The sequence below is a fragment of the Neofelis nebulosa genome, chromosome 9, assembly GCF_028018385.1.
Source record: "Neofelis nebulosa isolate mNeoNeb1 chromosome 9, mNeoNeb1.pri, whole genome shotgun sequence".
Taxonomy (NCBI): Eukaryota; Metazoa; Chordata; class Mammalia; order Carnivora; family Felidae; genus Neofelis; species Neofelis nebulosa.
The window spans coordinates 16,191,813-16,216,098 of NC_080790.1; the positions used below are offsets into that span (position 1 = coordinate 16,191,813).

At 38.4% G+C, this 24,286-nt stretch overlaps 1 protein-coding gene across 3 annotated transcripts in view; it reads right to left on the reverse strand.

The window, feature by feature from the left end:
- Window positions 1-24,286, reverse strand: part of LDAH (lipid droplet associated hydrolase) — a 111,696-nt gene that overhangs the window by 12,054 nt on the left and 75,356 nt on the right. For all 3 annotated transcript variants that reach the window (XM_058682640.1, XM_058682638.1, XM_058682639.1), the window contains 2 exons: window positions 22,037-22,271; window positions 7,138-7,220 (listed from right to left, as the gene is read on the reverse strand). In XM_058682640.1, coding sequence (XP_058538623.1) covers window positions 7,138-7,220; window positions 22,037-22,271 — 318 coding nt within the window. The remainder of the gene's footprint in view (window positions 1-7,137; window positions 7,221-22,036; window positions 22,272-24,286) is intronic.

The window sequence follows — 24,286 nt, forward strand, 5'->3', positions numbered from 1 at the left end:
ATGACTGCGCAACAACAGACTTGTGAAGTGGAGCTCTTTTCTTTCCGTGTTAAACGCAGGCGTAAAGGGTCAGAACCCACCTACTCCCAAACAGAAGGTGCTGGACCAGCCAGTGATTAGCTTTGTCTCTTTCTTACCTGGGACTAGAGTACGAAGATGACCTGAGGCATCAATTTCCCTCTGGTGAGGCTACAGAGTATGAGGCATCGGGAACAAATCTATCCCCTTGTGTTTGTGTTTCCCCCTGGTCATATGCCTCAGGAAACTGGCAGATGTGCTGAAGGATCCTGTTTAGGACCTTCAGCTCATCTGAATCTTCTGCACGAGGGTACTGGCCCAAGTCCTGGTAAAGATTAAGTGCTCCTATGCCTTCCTTCACCACTGTTCATTCCTGTTCAACATCTCCCTCGGGCATCTCAAGGGGAGCAGTGGCTGGGATCTAGAATGGGACTGGGGCATTTCAGGGTCTCTTGGCTATATATTTAGTATTACCAAAATCTTTAACTATAGGATGAAATGAAAACATCTAGGAAGAAGTGTGTGGGGGGAGGAGAAGTTAAGCAAATAGTCTTTTTAAAGCACTCAGAGGCACATCTAGGGTATGACTAAATTTGTAATAATATTAATAAACTTCTAGCTGAATGCTTAGGGCATGCCAGATACTCTTAAAAGGTCTTTATATGAATTATAGCATTATATTTTTGGAACAAATGTATAGTACTAGATGCTATTACTAAACCATTTTATTGATGAGAAAGGAGACAGAGTGAGGTCAAGTAGCTTAACCAAGGTCACATAAGTGAGCGAGTGGTGGAGCTGGAGTCTGAACCCCAGGCAAGGAGAAGACTCTGCTCTCCAGTGCATACCCACCCCTTTCAATCACTCTTCACTTGAGAACTCAGGGTGTGCTCACACACGTACGTAACATGAAGCTCTCAAGGTCAAAACGATTGACATAAAAACAAGCCTATGTATTTCCAGGATGATTATGACATTCTGAACAGGCTTCAAATGAGACAGGCAGAACTAACACAATCAGTTTCAGACCGAGGCGTGGCGGAAGGCAGACCTGGTTAGTAGGTCCAGGCAGCACTTCCCATGCTCCACTAAGCAGGACGTGTGCATGTCTGAAGGATTTGCATGCCCGAATCTGCAAACAACTGCACAACGTTTGTTCCCAAAGGCAACGTGCACCTCTGGGCTCGGGTGGGCTAAGCAGGATGGGGAAAAAGCCGTAGCAGAGGGGTTCCTGTTCCTGAGGGCACTTTGCCCCTTTTCCCAAACAACACTGTCACCCTGGCCTGGCTCTCTGGGCACAGGGCGGCCCTTCTACTGCTGTCTGCCTTTGTCAGAAAGCTGCACCTCGTGTGTTCTCGCCGGGAACAATTTTAGACCCTTGCTGACCGGCAGTGATGCCCAGATTCCGTCTGGCAGTAGCACACACCAGCTGTTTCCATTCGCCGAGGCCAGAGATGGTCACGGCAGTTTAGAATTTCCCTCCTAAGTGAGTTTTAAATGAAAACTTCAAGTTTCTAAACCAAACACGAATTCACTTTTCTGTGAATGAGACATACATTCTCGTACAGTTTAGAACAAGGGCAGAACACACGAATGCTGACCTATTTGCCTCAGACACACCAGGTGCCTCCTAACGCAGAACATACCCCAGGGGTTCTCCAAAGAATTGGGACAGGAGTGGCGAAGACGTACAGTTGATTCTCTTCCTTGGGTTTATTTCTATTCTGGTTCTCATTCTTGTCCCTCCCCCTCCCGTCTCATCCATTAGCCCCTCTACTTCCTCCCAACCTTTTAAGCTGTGTTCCCCAAGGGTCAATCTTTAGATGTCTTCTCTCCACATACTACTTCCTTTTCTTACTATTACCCAAGCTCATGGCTTCAAATCTATCCTTACCGTTTCCAAATCAAAATTCAGCCCGGACTACCATTCTAAGCGTCACACCGTACGGCCAGCTACCTGCCAGACATGTGCCCACTTGGGTGTCCACAGGTATCTCAAACAAAGTACCCAAATCAACTACTCTCTCAACAACCTCCCCCAACTAGCTGATCCTCCTTCCCTATCTTGTTATCAATCTAAATACAGAGAAATAATCTGAGATTCTTCCATCTCCATTCTCTCATTCTTTCACTTAGTACTAAGTGCTGTTGTTTTTTGTTATAGACTCAAAACTTTAATCAGTGAACTAACATGCACACATGAAGGGCACCTTTACGCTGGCCCACAGCAACACAGGTCAGTAGTTACAGAGTCCGCTCCCAAGTACTAAGTTCTTCTACTTCCTAAATCTTCCCTATCTTACCTCCTCTCCACCCCCATCCCACTGCCTGAGTCCTTGTAAAAGCCTTCTGAATGATCTCCCTACCTCAAATTTCATTCTTATCCCATATTTTCCATATGTTCCCCCAAAATAATCCCTCTCATTTGTTAATCCAGCCACATTCCTAGGGCTGACTGATGTGAACTGGTAGCTCTCAACTGGCTGGCTCTTCACAGATGGCACATGCTCTGATGGGTCAATGGCTGTGTCATATGGTTGTCAAACATTGTGAATATCATTCCTTACTTAAACCCTACAATGGCTCCCTAGCATCTCAAAATAATCTAGTCTTTTTAGTGTAACATCTCATGGCTTCTTGTTCTCAGGCCAGTGCGCAAGCCACAACACCGTGCTGCCTAACCTATATTCTAGTGTCTCCAAGGAAGGGCTTCTTCACTGGGGTCTAAGGGTCCATGTGGGTTTGTATAGAAGTGGCAGTGGGGGAGGGGTAACGTACACTTGCTTGGGAAAAAGATGACATCTTTATTTTTGCTAACCTCTAACTATAATTTAGTATTTCCTTCAATTATGTATGCAGGCAATAAATGATAATAGTATAAGTAACACCTATATTTTGTCACCTATAAAATTACGGAAATTCTCAAATCGCAGTAAACTTGTTGAGGATAACTAAAAAATTATTTATGCTCATTGCTATAAATTTACCCTGGGTGGCTCAGTCAGTTAAGCATCTGACTCTTGATTTCGGCTCAAGTCATGACCTCACAGTCTGTGAGACTGGGCTGTGCATCGGGCTCCTTGCTGTCAATGTCAGGGCAGAGACTACTTAGGATTCTCTCTCTTCCTTTCTCTCTGCCCCTCCCTCACTCACGCACATGCTCTCTCTCAAAATAAACATTTTCAGCATTAATTCTGACTGCTATTATATGTCACTATTTAATGTGCTAATAAAGGTGTATATACTATATATCACAAATTTGTTTTTAAGTTATTTTGATAAATATACTTCAATATAATTGCTTTTTTGTAGTAATTTCATGTATTTATTTTATGCACTTAGACAAATTATTTTGCGTAGGGGTCCACACATGAGAGAGCCAAAGAGACGCATGGCACAGGGAAGGCTTAGACTCTCTACCCTAGTGGCTTCCCCATCCATCCATCCAGTACGCATTTGTTGATTACTCAGCAGGTATCGTACATTGTGCTGAGTCTTAGAGATATCAAGATGAGAAAAACATAGTTCCTGACCTGCAGGTGGAGGAAAGGGCAAACCGACCATTTGAATGCTCTGGGATAAATGTAATATTATAACTTTACACAGGGAGCCAGGTGAACTGGGAGAGGGACACCTAACCAAAACCAGGGGCTGGGAAAGCCTCCTGGAGATAACAATGGAGGCAGGTTTTAAAGGATGGATAAGATCCAGAGGTGCCTGGGTGGCTCAGTCAGTTAAGTGTCTGACTCTTGATTTTGGCGCAGGTCATGATCTCCCGTTTCATGGGACTGAGTCTCATGTCAGGCTCTATACTGACAGCATGGAACCTCCTCGGGATTCTCTCTCTCCCTCTTTCTTGCCTCTCTCTCTCAAAATAAATCAATAAACTTTATTTTTTAATATATACATTTTAAAGTTTATTTATTTTGAGAGAGAACAGCAGCTTGAGCAGAAGAGGGGGAGAAACAGAATCCCAAGCAGGCTCTGTGTTGTCAGTGTGAATCTGGACGTGAGACTCGAACTCATGAATCCTCACAGATCATGAGATCCTGACCTGAGCGAAAATCAAGAATCAGACGCTCTACTGACTGAGCCACCCAGGTGCCCCTAAATAAATGAACTTTAAAGGGCAGATAGGATTCAGTCAGGTGAAGAAAGAACACAACCTATGATGCCAAAGGACACAGTATAGTCTTTTGGCAATAACTATGAGTCTGGTATATTTGCTTCAGGAAAGGGACATAATTTTATGTAGTATTAAAGCACTGCTAATAAACATAACTGTCTGATACTGTATATAAAGTCTCTAGACCTGGGAGGGAGGTTGGGAGGGAAGGCAGGCAGGCAGGCAGGCAGGCAATCAGCCTCGTGGATTTTTCATAGTTAAAAAGGTCCAGTTTCCTCAAGAAGATAAAAAGTTCTCTTCATATGGACAATGGAAATCCAGTGGTAGAAAATTTGAATTTAGAACCAAAGCCTGGTGATGATAGTTTTCTAGAAGATGAGAAAGAATCCAAAAGCCATCCACATGATGTAGCAGAGAGACTATTTTTAGACTAACTTTCTTGTGGCTTCCTGACTGGATGGCACAAAGATGCGTTTTTTAGAACTGTCTTAAATTAGTGGAATATTTGAGACACACTATAAGATCTTTGTAACAAAATATATGGCTCAAAAGTCTTCACACTGGAAGGTAGCCCTGGAAGGGCTGGAAGGGAAGCCCTGGATAGGTATGAAGTTTTTGAACATATATGTTTGGGCTGAAATGGGACTGGGTATCCTTGACTAGAGTATCTAAAAAGGGATATGTCTAGTCTTGGAAATCGGTTTTCAAGCTGAACTACTTATCAGGGTTGTTTGGAAGGCAAGAGGCATTGCCCACCATCTTCCTAAAAGTATGTACCCTTTCAAGTTTCCTTATTTTCTCAAGCAAGACTGAAACATATGTTGATTCAACTTTTACCAATATTAAATTACAGCATGTTTCCTCTTTTTTCATTACAGAAAAAAAGTTGCAATAAACTTCCTGTCTCTCTGTACCTCGTTTCACTTAGGAATTGCAACTATATTATTCTAGTGGAGAGATCAAACTTAGCCGGTACAAATGATAATCAATGAACTGCAAGGTAGTTTTGCATCATTAAACTAAACAATGCTTTACTTTCCAAAATTCCACAAGTACATTTAATGCTATCTTAAAAACAAAACAAAACAGTTTTCTGTAGTTGGAAAAGTTTATTCTTGTGACTGTGTTAATATTAACCTTGAAATGCCTGCCATCTACCATTATACTCCCGTATTTCTCTCCTGAAAGTTTCAGGAAACTTACAGTGCTCCCACAGTTACCGTAAGCAGACTTCGATCTGGGAATGATTACACTTGCATATGGATTTAACTTAGGACAGGAATAAGATAGCACCTTCTTTTGACCTCTTTCTGAGAACAACATACAAACAGAATCCCGAAATGATGAGTATTTTACAGCAGCTGGCTTACACAGGTGGTAAGATGGGCTTCGACACATGACGGGTCTAGTCATTCAGCAAGTGTGAATTTTGGAAGTGAGCTTCTGCCAGTCTTATTATTAACTGGGAATTGAGTTGTTTTTATGAACTTCTAGCCTTGAGAACTTAAATGCTTTTTTGAAACAAATTCACTTATAATCTAGCTGAAAAATAAAATACTGTTTTTCTTGAATTTTTACATCCTTCAATGACTGGAAACAGCTGAAAGGCCTGGAGAGAGTGTCCTTCTGAGGCCCCAACCTCCTCCATTCAGCTAGTGAGGGTTTCCTTCTGGCTTCAAAATTTCAGTCTCTAGCCAAATGCTATTTTAGAAAAAGATGACCACTGTGGCTGTTAGGATAAACACAGATTTTCAAAAGTCTTCTCTCTGAGTGAAGCTACTATAGATCAATACTCTGAGAATATTTTTGAAAGAACATATGTACATTTCATGCTTTAAGATAAGTGTATTGGGAGGTTCTAGAAATACGAATTAACACTGTGGCAAGTTTAAGTCAAAGTCTCAAAGCTTATAAAGACATTCTAAACCTGGGGTGGGGTATCTAAAATTTTACTTGTAGACTGTAGGCTCCCGGGCCCTGTATGCTGGCCACTCAGTAAGGGCGCTGCATTATACCCAGCAGATGCCACAGTTCAGCACTGACTATAAAGCTCTGGGTTAGCACAGCCCAACAGAAACATAAAGGCACAATGTAATTTAAAATTTTTTAGTAACTATACTAAAAAGCATAAAGGAATGGATGAAATTACTTTTAATAATCTATGTTATTTATTAATTCAGTGGTCTAAAATATTATCATTTCAACATGTACCCCTTTTGAGTACTAAGTTTCTGAAATCCAATGTGTATGTTACCCTCATTGCACATCTCCTTTCAGACCAGCCACAAGAAACCACATGTGGCTGGCAGCTATCCTATTTAGACAGTGCAGCTCTATCCTATTCAGGATGAACAGACAGACAAGTGATGCCATGGGAGTACCAGGGCCACCTAAATTCTAGGGTACTGAGACATATTCTAAACCATGGCACCCTCACAGTTTCAGGGTCTGGTGCTTCCAAATGTGTTCGTGTAAGACTCTAGCTAATTTGCAGCAGTAACTCCCAAGTACTAAATATTTCAATCTTGGCCTTTCTGCATCTGCTTGTATAGAAATCTGGTCTTGGTGTAAAAGCTGGACACTCCTACTCTAATGCACTGGGGAGTAAAGAAAGACAAGCTGAGTCAACAGGTCATAGTGATGTCAGTTCTTCTCCAGTGTTTTACTCACATGTTAATATAACTCATTTATTCTATAAATATTATTGAGAGTCTTCTCAGAATAAGGCCCTAGAGAGAAGCATTGATTATGAAAAAAAAAAACCCTAACAAAAACAGGTGGTAAACTATATTTAAGTATATATTTAAGTATGTAGTCAGCTTTACTTCCTTCCTACGCAACTTTTAGAACTGCCATATTTTAACTAGAAGTAGAACTCTGTATGAAATCTACAAACCCTTGAGGTCTTACAGACTCTAACCAGTTCTAGCCCTTCATGCTCAGTAAACTTTGCTGCCCATCTACTTACTGCTTTGCAGCATTAAAGTGATTACCTTAGATAAATGTGCCCTTATGGTTTCGTTGTCTCTCTCCACCACTTTCATCATTTCTTGGCCTCCAAGGTAGACAACATTAGCTATATTAAAAAAAAAAAAAAGAGTCAAACACTTGGAATATGCAGAACAAACACACAAGTCAAATGCACTGTATTTTATTCCTGTTCCCCCTTTTCCTTTCAGCAAGCACTACCTGATGTGAGATATCACTAGGCCAAGAGAGGCGTGTGAGTCAGGCAGTGTGCATGGCCTCCGGAAGCAAGAGCATGTCCCCCAAAAGAACCTGCTCTTCTCACCTGCCTTTCTCAATAGCAACACACAGCAGTACGATGGCCTAATGTCAGACACCTCAGTAGATGGCGTGTAGTGCACCTGATCAGTGTGTTTTTATGATTTAAGGATTAGAAGCACAGACTTTCACAGATAAATCATGTATACCAGGGAAACTGCATGCAGTTACTAATGTGAAACTATCTTGACCTTTTTTTTTTTTTTTTTTTTTTATATTAAAGATACAACTAAAAGGGTTTAAAGTCAAGGGGCGCCTGGGTGGCTCAGTTGGTAAAGTGTCTGACTTCGGCTCAGGTCATGATCTTACGGTTCGTGGGTTTGAGCCCCACGTCAGGCTGTGTTCTGATAGCCTGGAGCCTGAAGCCTGCTTCGGATTCTGTGTCTCCCTCTCCTCTCTCTCTCTGCCCCTCCCCTGCTCACATTCTGTCTCTCAAAAATAAATAAATGTAAAAAAAAAGGGTTTAAAGTCAATTTAAAGGCTAAACGTTTTTTTTTTTTTTAATTTTTTTTTCCAACGTTTTTTATTTATTTTTGGGACAGAGAGAGACAGAGCATGAACGGGGGAGGGGCAGAGAGAGAGGGGGACACAGAATCGGAAACAGGCTCCAGGCTCCGAGCCATCAGCCCAGAGCCTGACGCGGGGCTCGAACTCACAGACCGCGAGATCGTGACCTGGCTGAAGTCGGATGCTTAACCGCCTGCGCCACCCAGGCGCCCCTAAAGGCTAAACGTTTTTAATGAGGGTTAGTCCCATTGTACTGACTGCATAATGAGCAAAACTGACCCTCTCCCTTTCAAGATGTCACACACCCGAGAAAGAAGAAAACAAGAGACAACATGAATTTATGCGGCTTTCTTGTACTACTATGAAAACTTTCATTCAATGCCGTGTTCCTTTTCATTTGATTGGTATTATTGTCACTTGGCTTTTTTTTTGTCATCACTGCCTGGTATATGTGTCCTTTTCTTTATTTTCAATCTTTTCTCATTTTGTTTTAAGTATGTCTCTTTAAATCATAGGCTTCTTTAAAAACATAATTTGAAAGTATCTCTTAAATAAAGGACTTAACATAGTCACATCTATTGATCTAAAAGATATTTGGTCTGACTCCTGTCATCCTGTTTTGTATATGCTTCACTTTCTTGTGATTTCTAACTCTTCTTTCCACACCCTTTCGTGTGAACGATGAGTTTTCTTTTCCTATTTATCTATTTAAAATTTATTTATTCATTTTAGTAATCTCCACACCCAGTGTGGGGCTTGAACTCACAACCTCAAGGTCAAGAGTTGCATGCTCTTCTGAATGAGCCACCAGGCGCCCCTTTACTATCTTTTAAAAATTTCTTTTCACTAATAGTCTGAACGCATAAATTCTGTTTTTATTCACTGAATGGTTAGCTGTACCTAAAATTTTGTAAGACGTATTTTTTTCCTACTGCGCTCTAGAATTAATCAGTGTCTATAATCTTTCCTTCCAATAAGGTGACTCTTAGCATCCCTGAACCTTCCTCATGCCTTCCTTCTACCCTGTCTCCTCTTAGGAGCTGTGGGTAATAAACTCTTATTCCAAAGGCAGTTGTTCTCCATGTCTGTCATTTTGCCACAGCTGATTAAAACAAATTCTGGGCACATTTTCAAACAAGGCAGAGGTGGTATGGGGAGGTCAGTGTGGTAGTTTTGTAGGGCAGAGTAGTGGAGGGGGGGAGAGCTACTGAAGGAGGGGCTCCAGAGTCTGCAGAGGGTTCCTCTTCAGCTCCAGCTATGTACTGATTGGCACTATCATGTGAGACACCACCAGAAGCTGGGGAAAGAACCACTTGAAAGGATTTAGATGGAACAGTGTCCAAACTGGAAGTAGTTACTGTTCCTACCAGCCTAGCAGAAAAGTCTTGTAATTAATGGTGTATCGGGGCACCTGGGTGGCTCAGTCGGTTCCGTGCCCGACTTTGGCTCAGGTCATGATCTCACCGTTTGTGAGGCTGTGTTGGGCTCTGTGCTGACAGCTCAGAGTTTGGAGCCTGCTTCAGATTCTGTGTCCCCTCTGTCTCTGCCCCTCCCCTGCTTATGCTCTCTCTCTCTCTCTCAAAAATTAAAATAAAATAAACATTAAAAAAAGGTGTATCAACTAAAGAACTTGGAAAGGTTTTTTGCCTTGGTAGAGGGGTAAAATTAGCCCTAAACTAAATGCTGTTCTGTAAGCAACTAATAAAGCCTAAAAGCAAGAACAGAAAGGATCAAACTATTTCCAATTAACATAACTGTCCCATAGCAAAGCTTAAGAACATATACATAAATACAAAAATACCCAGCATCCAACAAAGTAAAATTAACAATGTAAAGCATCCCATAAAAAGTTATCAAGTATGCAAGGCAGGAAAATACAACCCAAGATAAGGAAAAAATTAATAAAAACTGACCCAAAAGTGACAAAGATAATAAAATTGGTAAACATTCAAGAAATGGTGCTGGGAAAACTGGATATACACAATGCAAAAGAATGAGTTGGACCATTATCTCATACCATACACAAAAATTAATTAAAAATGGATCACAGTCCTAAATTTAACAACTAAATGTATAAAACTCTTACAAGGAAACATAGCAATAAATCTTTATGATCTCAGATTAGGTAATGAGTTCTAAGATATGACATTAAAAGCACAAGTGAGAAAAGGGAAAATAAACTGGTTTTCATAAAAATTAACACTGTGCTTTAAAGGACACTGTCAAGAAAAGTGAAAAGATAAGCCATAGAATGAAAGAAAACTGTACATCTAATAAGGATCTAGTATCCAGAATATATAAAGAACTCTTACAATTTAACAGTAAAAAGACAAAAACTTGATTAAAAATGGGCAAAGGATTTAAACAGGCATTACTCTAAAGAAGATGTACAAATGGCCAATAAGCATGTAAAAAGATGCTCAACATCATTAGCCATCAATGAAATGCAATCAAAACTATGTGATTCCACATCACACCTACCAGGATGCTACAGGAAAAAAGACAAATGAAAGTCAGTGTGGACAGGGATGCAGAGAAACTGAAACCCTCATACATTGTGGGTAGCACTGTAAATTGGTACAGGCACCGTGGAAACAGTTGGACAGTTTCTCAGAATGTTAAATATGGAGTTACTGCATCTATCTAGCCATTCCAATTGTAGGTGTAAATAAACCCAAGAGACCTGAAAACAGAGGTCCACACAAAACTTTGTGGGAATATGTATAGCAGCATTGTTTGTGATAGCCCAAAAGTAGAAACAATGTGCATGGCCATCAAATGAGAAATGGAAAAGAAACATATGATACTGCCATACAATGGAATATTACTGAGCAATAATGAAGTACTAATACATGCTACAACATGAATGAACCGTGGACACATCATGCTAAATGAAAGAAGCAAGTCACAAAAGGCTATTATTATATTGTATATAATATACAATATATATTGTATACAATTATATTATTATACTGTATATTGTATACAATATATATTGTATACAATATTGTATATAATGTTGTATTGTATTATATTGTATATTGTATATATATTATTATATTGTACAATTCCTTTTATAATTAAATGTCCGTTATATATTGAGAAATACATTGAGAAATACATTGAGAAAATAGATTAGTGGTTGTCAGGGACTGGGGTAAGGGGGAAATGGTGAGTGATGGGCATGGGGATTCTTCTGAGGTGATGAAAATATTCTAAAGTCACATAGTTGTCATGGTTGCACTACTCTGAGAATATACTAAAAAAACAACAACAACACTGAATTGTGCACTTTAAAGGAGTGAGTTTTATGGCATTTTAATTACATCAAAATTAACCTATTTTTAAAAAATTGGTATTTGCAGATATTGAAAGTTCTATAACCTATACCATATATTTGAGAAGTGAGAAATATTGAACGTGTTAAATAGAATTATGGAAGATATAAGAAAGACTCATATCAAACTTCTAGAGATGAAAAATACACTAGATGGGATAATAGCAGAGCAGACATCATTAAAAAAAATTAGTGAATTGAAGACAGCAATAGAAACTATCCAAAGGGAAACACACAGAAAAAGAAAGTGGGGGAGAGGGGGACAGGGGCAAGAACAGAACATCAGTGAACCACAAGTGAACTTCAGAGTGGCATCATACACCATGTGATTGGAGTCTTTGAAGGAGGGAAGCACAGAAAAAAATATCTGAAAAAATATTAAAATATTAAAACCATAAACCTACAAATCCAAGAAGCTCAAAGAATCCCAAAGCACAAGAACCATGAAGAAAACTATATTAAAGTACCTAAGGAATTGCTTCAAACTAGTATAAAGAGAAAATCTTAAAAGTAGAGAAAAATGATACACAGTTGATCCTTCATCAACATGGGTTTGAATTGTGTGGGTCCACTTAAACATGGATTCTTTTTGATAAATACAGGACCGTACTGTAAATATATTTTCTCTTCCTTATGATTTTTTTTCTCTTACTTTATTGTAAGAATAGAGTATATAATACATATAATACACAAAATATGTGTTAACTGTTTATGTTATCTGTAAGGCTTCTGCTCAACAGGCTATTAATAGTTAAGTGTTTGGGGAGTCAAAAGTTATACACAGATTTTTGACTGCATGGGGGGTTGGCGCCCCTATTCCCCACATTGTTTAAGGGTCAACCATCTTACTTACGGAGGAACCAAAACTTAAAATGACAGCAGATTTCTTCTTGAAATGATGTAACTAGGAGACAGTGGAGGAATACTTTTAAAGTAATGAAAGAAAAAAAAAGCCTGCCAATCTAGAATTTTATAGTTAATGAAAATAGCTTTCAGACATACAAAAACTGAAAGAATTAACTACCAGTGGAAGTAAAAGAAATGTTACGAGAAATACTTGAAGCAAAAAGATGATATCTGATGGAGATTGTATCTGCACAAGGACATCAGATGGGGCGCCTGGGTGGCTCAGTTGGTTAAGCGTCTGACTCTTGATTTTGGCTCAGATCATGATCTCAGGGTTCATGAGTTCAAGCCCCATGTCAGGCTCTGTGCTGGAGACGCAGAGCCTACTTGGGATTCTCTCTCTCCTTAAAAAAAAGAGAAATAGTTATTATGTGGGTAAATTTAAAATACAATTTTTATTTATATCTCTTTGTAAGACAACTGACTGTTTAAAGAGAAAATAGTAATACCATATCAAAGAAGTAAAATATATGACAACAATATCACAAATGCTAGGAGGGAGAAAAGGCTTACTGTTGTTAAGTTTCTTATGGTATACTTCAATGGTAAGTCATTTGAAGACTGTAAAAGTTAAAAATGTTGATTGTAAATCCTAAAGCAACCACTGAAACAGCAAAACAAAGAATGACTAATAAGCCAATGCAGGAGATAAAATGAAAGCATAAAATATCCAATTAACTCATAGGAAGGTAGAAAAAAGCAAAATTGGAACAAAGAACATAGGAGACAAATAGAAAATATATATCAAGATTACAGATTTAAGCCCAGCTCTATTCACAACTACATTAAATACAAATTGTCTCAACATTCAAATCAAAAGGCAAAGTAGGTAAGAAACCAAGATTCAACTATTTGCTGCCTGTAAGAAATGGATCTTAATATAAAGACATAAATAAACTAAAAGTTAAAAAACAGAAATAAATCATGCTAACATTAGTCAAAAGAAAAGTAGAATGACTATATTAATATCAGACAAAATGGATTTCAGAGCCAATAATACTACCAGAGATAAAGAGGGTGATTGTGTAGTGATAAAGTGTCAATTCATCAGGAATAAATAAAAGTCCTAAATGTTTATACACCTGGTATGTTTGAACTTCAAGTATGTGAAGTAAAAACTAACAGAAATTCAAAAAGGAACTGACAAATCCACAAATATAGTCAGAGATTTCAATACTCATCTTCTAATAATTAATTTTTTTAAGTTTATTTATTTTGAGAGAGAGGCGAGAGAGCGAGCATGAGCAGGGAGGGGCAGAGAGAGAGGGAGAGGGAGAGAATCCCAAATAGGCTCCACACTGTCAGTGCAGAGGCTGATGGGGGTCTCTAACTTACAAACTGTGAGACCATGACTTGAGCTGAAACTGAGAGTCGGATGCTTAACTGATTGGGCCACCCAGGCACCCTGATATCTTCTAATAACTGACAGAACAGTTAGAGAGGAAAATCAGTAAAGATACAGAAAAGGACACCATCAATCAACCTGACCAAAGTGACATCTATAGAACAGTCTACCCAATGAGAACAGAATATACATTCTTTTTAAGTATCCATAGTTAAGTATTCCCTAGTTAAGCCATATCCTGGTCCATAAAACATGTATCAGTCCGTTAAAACAAAATCATACAAAATACACTCTCTGGCCATAATGGAACCAAATTAGAAATCAATAACAGAAAGATATCTGGAAAATCTCCAAATATCTAGAAATGAAGTAACACATTTCTAAATAACCCCTGGGTCAAAGAAGAAATCTAAAGGGAAATAAGAGAGCATTGTGAAGTGAATAAAAAGAAAAACACAACATATCAAAATTTGTGTGACATGACCACAGCAGTATTTAGAGAGAAGTTTATAAAGCAGCAAAAACCCAGTTTATAAATGGAAAAAGATCTCAAATAAATGACCTCTGTTCCACTGTAAGAAACCAGAAAAAGAAAATTAACTTCAAAGTAGGCAGGATAAATAAGAATGTTCATAGCAGAAATTAATTAAATAGAAGCCAGAAAAACAGTTGGGAAAATAAATGACACCAAGAATAAGTTCAGTAAAACTGATGAACCTTGAGCCAGACTGATCAGGAAAAAACAACATGTGGGAAGACATAAGACATAAAACATTACTAAATATCAGGAAAGAAAAGTGACATCCTATAGATTTTACAGATGCCAAAAAAGATAATCAAGGTAATTTTGTGGACAACTTTATGCTAAGAAATTCAACAACTTAGATAAAAACGTACAAAATCTACAACAAAGACAAAAGTTTTAAGCTTACTTGAAAATAGATAACCTGAAAAGTCTTATATCATGGAAATTAAATTTGTAATTTAAAGCCTTTTCACAAAGAAAACCCCAGGGCACGAGGACTTCATTAGTCCACTCTACCAAATATTTAAGGAAGAAATAATGTTGATTCTACATAAACTCTTCCATATATCCTACACATATGTGGATACTGGATTTCTGACAGAGGTAGTATTGAAGAGCAGCAGAAAATAGGTGGTCTGTGGCAGGCAGAATTCTAAATTGAAACAAATAATCCTTGCCCTCCCGGAATCCACTCCCTTTTGAGTGTGGGTGGAACCTGTAAATCTGATGACATATTACCCCCATGACTGGGTTACGTTATAGAGCAGAGATGACTTTAAGGGTGATTATCCTGGTGGGCCCAACCTAATCACATAAGTCCTTCAAAATCTGAGTCTTCCTCTGGCTGGTGGGAGAAGAGGAAGTTAGAGATTCAAAGTGCTAAAAGGATTAGAGGTACCATTGCTGGTTTGAAGATGAAGCATGTAGACAGGAATGGAAAGTGACCTCTAGGAGCTGAGAGGGACCCCCGGCTCACAGTAAGCAAGAGAATGGGGACCTCAGTCATAAAGCCACACAAACCAGACTTTTCCAACAACCTGAATGAGCTCTGAAGTGGATTTCTGGATGTGCAGGGCCATTAGGGAGGTTTCGGAGATCCAGGCAATGGTGACTCTTGAGATGAGTGGGAGTTATATGGGAGTTTGCTTTGGGATAATTCACGGGAAGTAAAAACATTTATGTTTTAATCACTTTTCTGTAGTGTCATTCCTCAATTAGAAACAACTTAAAAATCTGAATAACTTGGTAAGGAATTTTATATTTCTAAAAGTAAAGTTTTTATCAGGGAATGTATCTCACCCTACCTTTTTTTCCATTTTTCCTCCTGATAATTTCTCATCTAAGTATACTTTTTTTATTTTTTAAGAAAGTAACATACCAGCTTCCTTTCCTGTAATTGCTCCAAGGAAGCCATTTTTTTTTCATTCCTCAGAAATGCTCATAACACAACACAGTGGTCAGAAATAATAATACCAAATGGACATGTAATTTCCTAAGGGGAAAACACATTTCTCTTGGCAATGACTGTCAACAGCATTCCTGGAAACCCAGCAGAATTCAGAGTTTCAAGCACCACAGTGAAGGAAATATCCAGAAGTAGGAGTAATGGAAACAAAAACATGAAGGAAAGAGAATGATTTCGGAGAGTGTGAGTTGTTTATTTTTTTTCCATTACAAATCTAAACACAGGTGTAAAAAAACTCGCCAAGGAGTCCGATACTCTATTTTATTTGCTACCATATCTTCTGAACCTGCTTAGTGTTCAAGTGTCACTACAGGCCTTCATGTTGCAGGAGAGTGGCTAATGGAACAAAAGGAGTGGGGGCCGGCGCTGGAGGGACCAGTGGGACTTGCATCTCACAGGCCAGACTAAGCGTCACTAAGCGCTTCCAAGTACACGTAATATACGACGGAACACTGCCTTCTGCTGACCTCAGTTACCTGTACTGATGTGATTTTTCATCTTTCTGGAAAAATCCCAACTCATCTTCATGTCTGAATTCATTTGTCTTCTTTTCCCTTCCTTACTTAGGTAGAACTGATTTCTCCTTTATTGGTACTACTCGTGTCCTGTGGTTATTCTCATGACAGCCCTAATGGTGACGTATTAAAATTCTTCCATGCTGGAAGTTAACTTAAAGGCAGGAGCTATATTTCATTTATTACTCTTGCCAGTGCTTATCTGAGTATTTGGTTCATGGCAGGTGTCAGCGAGGGTTGTTAAATGAAATGGGAAGGGACTGAGCTGGTGTTGGTTTTTTTTGGGGGGATGGGGGGTGGTGAGAGGAAAAACCTGCTGCTTTCCTTGAAGCAGTGCAAGAGCTGATGTCTGGCCACAATGGAGGCCAGAAGTGGAGGCAGAAGCACACTGACACCGGTGAGCCCGGCGGGGAGGTAGTGGTATAAGACTGGGACAAATCACTCCAGGCGCGGGGACAGTCTAAGAGCTTCTGCTGAGACTGGCCGAAAATTAGGCCTCATAAAGCACTGGTCTCAGCAGTGGGGGACAATGCAGAGGTAAGTAAACCCACAATTAATGATACAACAGGAAGTTTGGGGGAGATGCATACATAGTTGTCTGAAGTAGAGCTTGGGCACTGGAAGCCAAGTTGTCCTGCTGTTGTGGTGGCAGGTGGCCCAGGGCCACTAGTAGGGCTCCACAGAATGCTTCAGTTCATTTGATGTTGCCATTATACTGATGATTATAACTATCCATTTAGTCTGCAAACAGATCATCTTATTTCTGTGACACTAAGTTCACCAAAGTAAAAACCACAACTGAAGGTATTTTTTTAGAAAAAATAATACAGCTTTTTAGAGTGGCAGATTATATATATATGTTTCTTTAGAAAAACATAGTAAAACCTTCATTGAATGATTTAATTCTAAACCAGAGATGATATTCTAGTGTTGTATCCAATCAACTTTTGTCCTAAATCTTAATACTGAGTACACACACACACACACACACACACACACACACACACAACTTCTCCTTCATGCTGCATTTTAGGCTAAACTTCCGTTAATTAGTAAAGCTATAGTTGCCTTCTATAAATAGATTTTTCTAAGCTACACACATAAATGAGAGGAGAGGTAACAAAGGAGTCTGATTTTGTCTTATTCAAAAAATTATTCTGATTGGATTAAAAATATTTTGAGAAGAAATTTGATTCCGTAATAAAGCTTATGTTTCAGTTCATTGAAAAGTTCATTTCATATCATTGTACATGTTTTAAAAAGCTATTTCCATATAGATCAAGTAAAGGAAAGATAATGAAAGTTTTTGTTTGTTTGTTTTTTGTTTTGATTTTTACAAGAATGTATGCAACAAAATAACATAACCTACCAGGAATGACCTTTGTCTCTGCACTGTTTTTCTAGTTAGGTAACTGAGAGGAATTAAAACATCCATTTGGCCTAATGAAAAGACCCCAGAATATTTTTTAAAGTTAATTATCTTGACCTGTGATACTGCTAAGCTAAAATATATTTGCTTTCAGCTTTGATCAGGAAATCCAATTTAGCTGTCTCAGTGAAAAGCCTATGTCTAATGAAATAGAAGAACATCTATTGTAAAGAAAATATGTAGTAGCAAACATTCCAGAATTAAAGTAAAAACCTCATATATTTTCTTTGAAAACAACACTTAAAACAATTTAATTATGTAAATTCATCTGATGGACACTGTGGTAAAGTTTATAAAGTATGGTAATTGAATTAGGGCTACTCTTTGAATGATGGATAGGAAGTGGTTTTACTCACTCAGTTTGGTGAAGGAGGCTAATACACAGAATCTCAGCCTACAGGAAGGGCCGTCTTTGCCAAAAGGGCAACAGCATTTGAAATACTTGAATATTTTGGTTCCTTGAATTTTTCAGACCTTACTACAACAAAAAAATATGTGTATAAACTAAAGGATACAGAAAATCAGTTTCTATCTAGATAGGGCAGGATTTATTATCCACTACTTGGACTAGCAAACTTCCTCCGTTTGTTTCTGTAAGATTTCTACTAAAGCACAGACATTACATAATGTGCAAATACTGCAAGCCCTCCTAAAAGTCAAGCTGGCATGTTCAAGGTCACTCTTTGGATGACAGGAAAGCCAGAGAAACAGGTCTACAGAGGATGTCACAGATTGCACAGACTCTGAGAATGATCTTGGAGCTGGTCTTCCTTTGTCTTGATAAACCCTCTCTTTGGGTAACCTAAAAATCATGCTGCTGATTCAAGTGGCTGGTCTGAATACTGATTACATTTACCATTCATGGGATATAAGCTTGGAAGAAGTCCACTAATCACCTGCAAAAGCCAGGGTCTTATTAGTATGGGTATTTCTCAGCTGGGACCTTCTTCCTTTTGTAGTAAGCAAGGTAATAGGAATTGCCTAAAGGATTGCCAGGGCAAGCCCAGGCAAAACAGCTTCTATGTATGGTACTTGTTGCAAGAGGAGGCAAGGGTGATATGAGACCCAAAGGGGATAGGTAGGAAGAGACTGGCTAGCATGATTAAAATGCTTGGTTAAGGATCAGCCTAGGATCACTACTATGAGACTTAACTAAAACCCAAGTAGACAATGAACCAAGAACCCAAAGAAGAAAGATGAGTAATTTTTATCTGCTTTCCCTTTACCCAAAGTTACACAGATTGAGTGAGTAATGGGGAAAAAAAGAGACCACCAAAGTACTGCTTACATGGACATCAGAAGGCCTGATCTAGAACAAAGAGAACAGAACATCAGAGAAGGAAGGATGTCTGAAATAGGAGAGCTATGTTCCAAAAGTATGTTTGCACGTTAGTTATTTGGAACAGAGATGAAGGAAGGCAGCTGAGGGCTCAGTCTGCTTTAGAGTCTAATTTGCACATAGTGTAACTCTACAGGGGTTGTTGTGTGAAAAAGGAATCCCAGGGCTCCCCAGGCAGCAATGTGGCTAGAAGGTTCTGGTTGCCTTGAGTCTGGGAGGATAGTGTGTCACATCCAAACTATCTTGTTCCTGAATGCCTGCACTTGGGGCCACTGAAAGATGCAGCAGGAGGTCAATCACTATAGCTGAAAGGAAGATTCCTTTCCCTTAAGTGCAGCTTATACAGCCTACTTCTCTAAAAGGGTGCTTATAACTCTGGTAGAGAAAAATTGGAAAACATCTTTAATTATCTTTTAGTTAAAAACATTAAATACTTGACTATATATCATATGTGTTACATAGTTACTAAATGTATATAGAAAAACAAATAAAACTTTTGTATACTCCATGTCCTGGTTTGAGTTTAGAACATATTTCTATTTTTTTTTAATGTTTATTCATTTTTGAGAAAGAGAGACAGAGAGACAGAACACAAGCAGGATAGTGGCAGAGAGAGACACAGAATCTGAAGTAGGCTCCAGGCTCTGAGCTGTTAGCACAGAGCCCAATGTGGGGCTCAAACTCACGAACCATGAGATCATGACCTGAGCCCAAGTGGGACGCTTAACTGACTGAGCCACCCCTGGAACATATTTCTAAAGAGGTATAAGAAAAGGCACCCCTGGAACATATTTCTAAAGAGGTATAAGAAAAGCACAGGTAGCTGTCTACCTAATGCCTATCAGAAACTCATGTTTTGGGTGAAGTGTTCTATAAATGTCTATTAAGTCCTGCTGGGTGAACACTGTGGTTGAATTCTTCTATATCCTTGCTAATTTTCTGTCTTGTTCTATCAACTGTTGAGAGAGGTGTGCTTAAGTATCCAACAATAATCGTGTATTTGTCCATTATTTCTTTCAATTCTATTGGTTTTTGCTTCATATATTTTGTAGCTGTCTTGTTTGGTGCACACATGTTTAGGATTGCTGCCTTCTGTCTTCTTGGTAGACTAAACCTTTTATTATTATTGTGCAATGTCCCTCTCTGTCCCTGGTAATTTTTTTTTTGTTCTGAAGTCTACTTTATCTGATATTAATACAGTCATTCCTTATTCCTCTTGATTATTGTTTACATGATGTATCTTTGCCCATTCTCTTACTTTCAATCTATGTATATATAATTATACTTGAACTGGGTTGTCTGAAGATAGCATATACTTAGGTAATGCTTTTTAATCCATGTTGTCAATCTTTGTCTTTTAATTGGTGTATTTTTTCCATTTACATTTAATGTAATTATTGGTATGTTAGAGCTTGTATGCCATTTTATTATTTGTTTTCTATTTGTCAAGGTTTTTTGTTTGCTGTGTTCCCTAATATGCAGGGGTTTTAGCACTTAGTAGGAAAAGCAGGGAAAAGTACACCTATACCATCCTCCTGGAAGCAGAATTCCTTGGAGAAAAATGGAGTCCCTAACTGGAAAATGCTTTTTATAGTTCCCTCTATAGGGTAAAAAGAAAAATACCAAAGGGGGAAAAACTGTAAAGAAAAATAAAATGATTTATTGAAGTAAATGTGGAGTAATTTTATACATGTTTGCCAGAATTTCACGTAATTTCCATTTTGGTTTCAAATAATTTCCAAAGTGTACTGTTCCTTTAGAGATCATCTAGTCTCACCTTTGTTTTGAACAATGACTGAGGGCCAGACAGGGGAAGGGACTAAACTGAAGTCACAGAGTAAGTCTGGACCAAAATGAGTAAGCAAAACCAAAGCAAAACCAAAATGAGAATTGAGCATTTCTGACTTGCAGTCAATACTATTTTCACTTAGGCCATCTCTTTCTCTTCTATAATATGAGGGAAGGATAAAGGGCTGGACCTTATCCTTCTTTAAGGGACTTCTCCAACTTCAATCTTTGGTGATTTTTATAACTGTCCTTATCTTTGCTTCCTTTCTTCCTATCTCATCTTCTTCCATTGCTATGCTAAGGCTGTAATAAAGAATGGACATTGGGGAAAGTATGGAGCAGACAAAAATCCATAAAAATACAGAAAATATATTGAACTTGTATTTGTAATGATTGCTTCTTGCTACATATTTGGAAAAATAACCTTGTATAATCAATCTGTAGCTGTACAACAGGGCTGTGACTTGTTCCTGGATTCATTATGTACATGACTGTGTGGTGCTCTTAACACAGGTGAACACGGTAAACTTTCTTCAGGAGTCTTGCCATTATGATTAACTGGGGCAGAAAGACAATAGTAGCAACTATGGTAAAAGGAAGCTTAGCACAGTGGTAGACAGTCAAAGTTTAAACACTACCCACTAGTTGTGTGACTGTGCCAATCATGTAACTTCTCTGTACCTCAGTATCTTCATCTGTAAAACAGGGACAGTAAAATACCCAAACCTGATTAGTTTTGAGAACTACAAATAAAAGCTTAGAACGGTGCCATTAGCTGCTGCTGCTGCAACTGTTGTTATATCATTCGTTGGAGGCTTATTATAAATAAAATATTATATAGACACATTGCATATATTATATTTAATTCTGCAATAACCTCTTGAGGTATAGATTAAAAAGGATTATATTATTATGAAAATAATTTATAAGCATTCTCTGAATTAGTATTAACCTACAAAGGTAGATTACATTTAAAAACAAAGGTTGAAGGCAAAAGATAAAGTAGCAAATGTTCCCTGGCACATTCAGAAAATATACTCAGCACAATACCCAGTGTTGTATTACCATGACTATTATTTATTACTTTTATCATTTAAACTCCTCCAAAAACATTTAAAGAGGAAAAATAAAAGCATAGCCTGTTCCCTCTATGGGAATATTTGGCCTGGTTTCCTTGGCTGGTTTCTGTTAATTTCTCACACTGGACTAACAGGGCACACGCTAGACTCCTGCAAATATTCCTTCCCACCATCTGGCAGCAAGAGGGGAGAATCAGAAGGGTAAGGTTTACAATTAAAGCTTGATGAAATTAAAATTAAAGCTTCTATTTCTATTTTTATTTTATGTCTGGTTTTAAGCTTTGGGGCTCGATATTCATGCACTGTCTGAGGTTGTTCTCTTACTACTTTCTGATACAAGAATAAACATAAACCTTTTAAAATGTGCTTACCAAGGCAGAATGGTTCCAATATATTCAGGACCGAAAATTCGTACTGCACGTTCATCATTTGAAGGCCAATTCTTGTTATCAGGGACCTGATTTTCTCAGGCCATGGTTTAAGTAAAAGGTAGCCAAAAACATAGAGAGCATATCGAAGCCAGCACAGAAGTGGAGTGGCGATCCTGCCGTTTGGTGACTCAGATAGTCGCTCAATTGTTGGAAAAAGCAGAAAGGAGCGAATTATCTACAATAAAAAACATACTTTGATGAGAAGTTTCTTAAGGGATAACCCACTGTTTTACTGTTTCTTTTGTATAGTACTGACAAATGACTGGGTTTCAGAATATGACTGAAGATCTGTTCTAAATGAGAAGAATCACCATATGCTGTCTTCTCAGTGCACAAACAATCTGGGGAGCATAGAAGGATGTCCCTTGAGTTATTGGGGTTAATTTTCAGGGCGAGGAGCAAATCAGATTCCTAGATAACTTCCTGATTGTGACAGCAATTCACAATCCCTTTGAAGGATTGCCGAAATTAGGAATTCATATACCATTTGTTATACCACCTTGACTGACTAATGATAACAGAAGAAAGTAGAGCTACATAATGAACTCTGTTTCTTTTATTTTTAAAATTTTTTAATGTTTTTTTATTTTTGACAGAGAGAGAGAGAGAGAGAGAGAGAGAGAGAGAGAGAGAGAGAATGTGCGAATGGGGGAGGAGCAGAGAGAGAGGGAGACACAGAATCTGAAGCAGGCTCCAGGCTCCGAGCTGTCAGCACAGAGCCCGATGTGGGGCTTGGACTCACAAACCATGAGATCGTGACCTGAGCTGGAGTTGGATGCTTAACCGACTGAGACACCCAGGTGCCCCTAAAGAACTCTGTTTCTAAGGGCACCTGGGTGGCTCAGTGGGTTAAGCATCTGACTTTGGCTCAAGTTGTGAATTCATGGTTCATGAGTTTGAGCCCTGCATTAGCCTCTGAGCTAACAGTGTGGAGCATGCTTGGGATTCTCTCTCTCTCTCTCTCTCTCTCTCTCTCTCTCTCTCTCTCTCTCTCTTCCTCCCTCCCTCCCTCCCTCCCTCTTTCTGCCCCTCTCCTGCTCACTCTCTCAAAATAAATAAATAAATACACTTTATTTTTTTAAAAAAGTATTTATTTATTTTTGAGAGCAAGAGCATGAGCAGGGGAGGGGCAGAGAGAGAGAGGGAGACATAGGATCTGAAGCAGGGTTCAGGCTCCACGTCTGTCAGCACAGAGTCCAACATGGTGCCCAAACCCACAAACAGTGAGATCATGACCTGAGCTGAAGTTAGGACACTCAGTCAACTGAGCCACCCAGCCACCCCAAAATAAATAAACTTAAAAAAAAAAATTATGTGTCTAGTCAGCATTTCTTTTACTGATTATATTTGGGGATAGTTCACTTTTTGAAACACTCCTCTATTCCTTACTGTTACCGATAAAAGATAATCTTTAACAGGACCAAATACATTTCTAACAAATGATTTAACCTTAATAAAGTGCAGGCTAGAAACAAGCAAAGCTAGAAATCTCTACATACACAGGAGAATGTTTAAGGACAAAAATATAATTCAACTGAATTCATCAGGATGTCAAGAAATACATTTTAATAATACTCCACAAGAAAGGAGCATTGCTAAAACATTTTACATTTACCATTACGTACTACCAATATTTTAAAAATTAATGAAAATAATTTCTATGGGGGATCAGAAAAGGCAAATAGTTAAGCACAGTCCCTATTAACAATACGGTAATATAAATGAAATAGATCACCAGTATTAACAGAGTGTAGAACAGGAAGCGAGAATGGACACAATGGTTTTACTTTTTTTTTAAAAAAAGTTTCAGCTAAATATAAGATACATACAGAAAAGCATATAAAATATGAATATGCAATTTAATAAATAATGTATAAAATGAACAGCTATGTGGCTCCAGAAGCAAAACACTGACAGCATGACATCTTCTAATCCCAACTCCTACCTCTCCTCACATCTTAGGTTACTTCTATCCTGACTTCCTTACTTTGCTTTATATCAATACTTATCATTCCTTAATACTATAATCACTTCCTTATTTTGCTTTACATTAATACTTATTGTCCTGTTATAGACTGAAGTGTCTCTCCCAAATTCATAAGTTGAAGCCCTAACTCCCACTGTGATTATATGTAGAGATAGGTAATTAAGGTTAAATGAGGTCACAGGGTGCGGCTCTGATAGATAGCA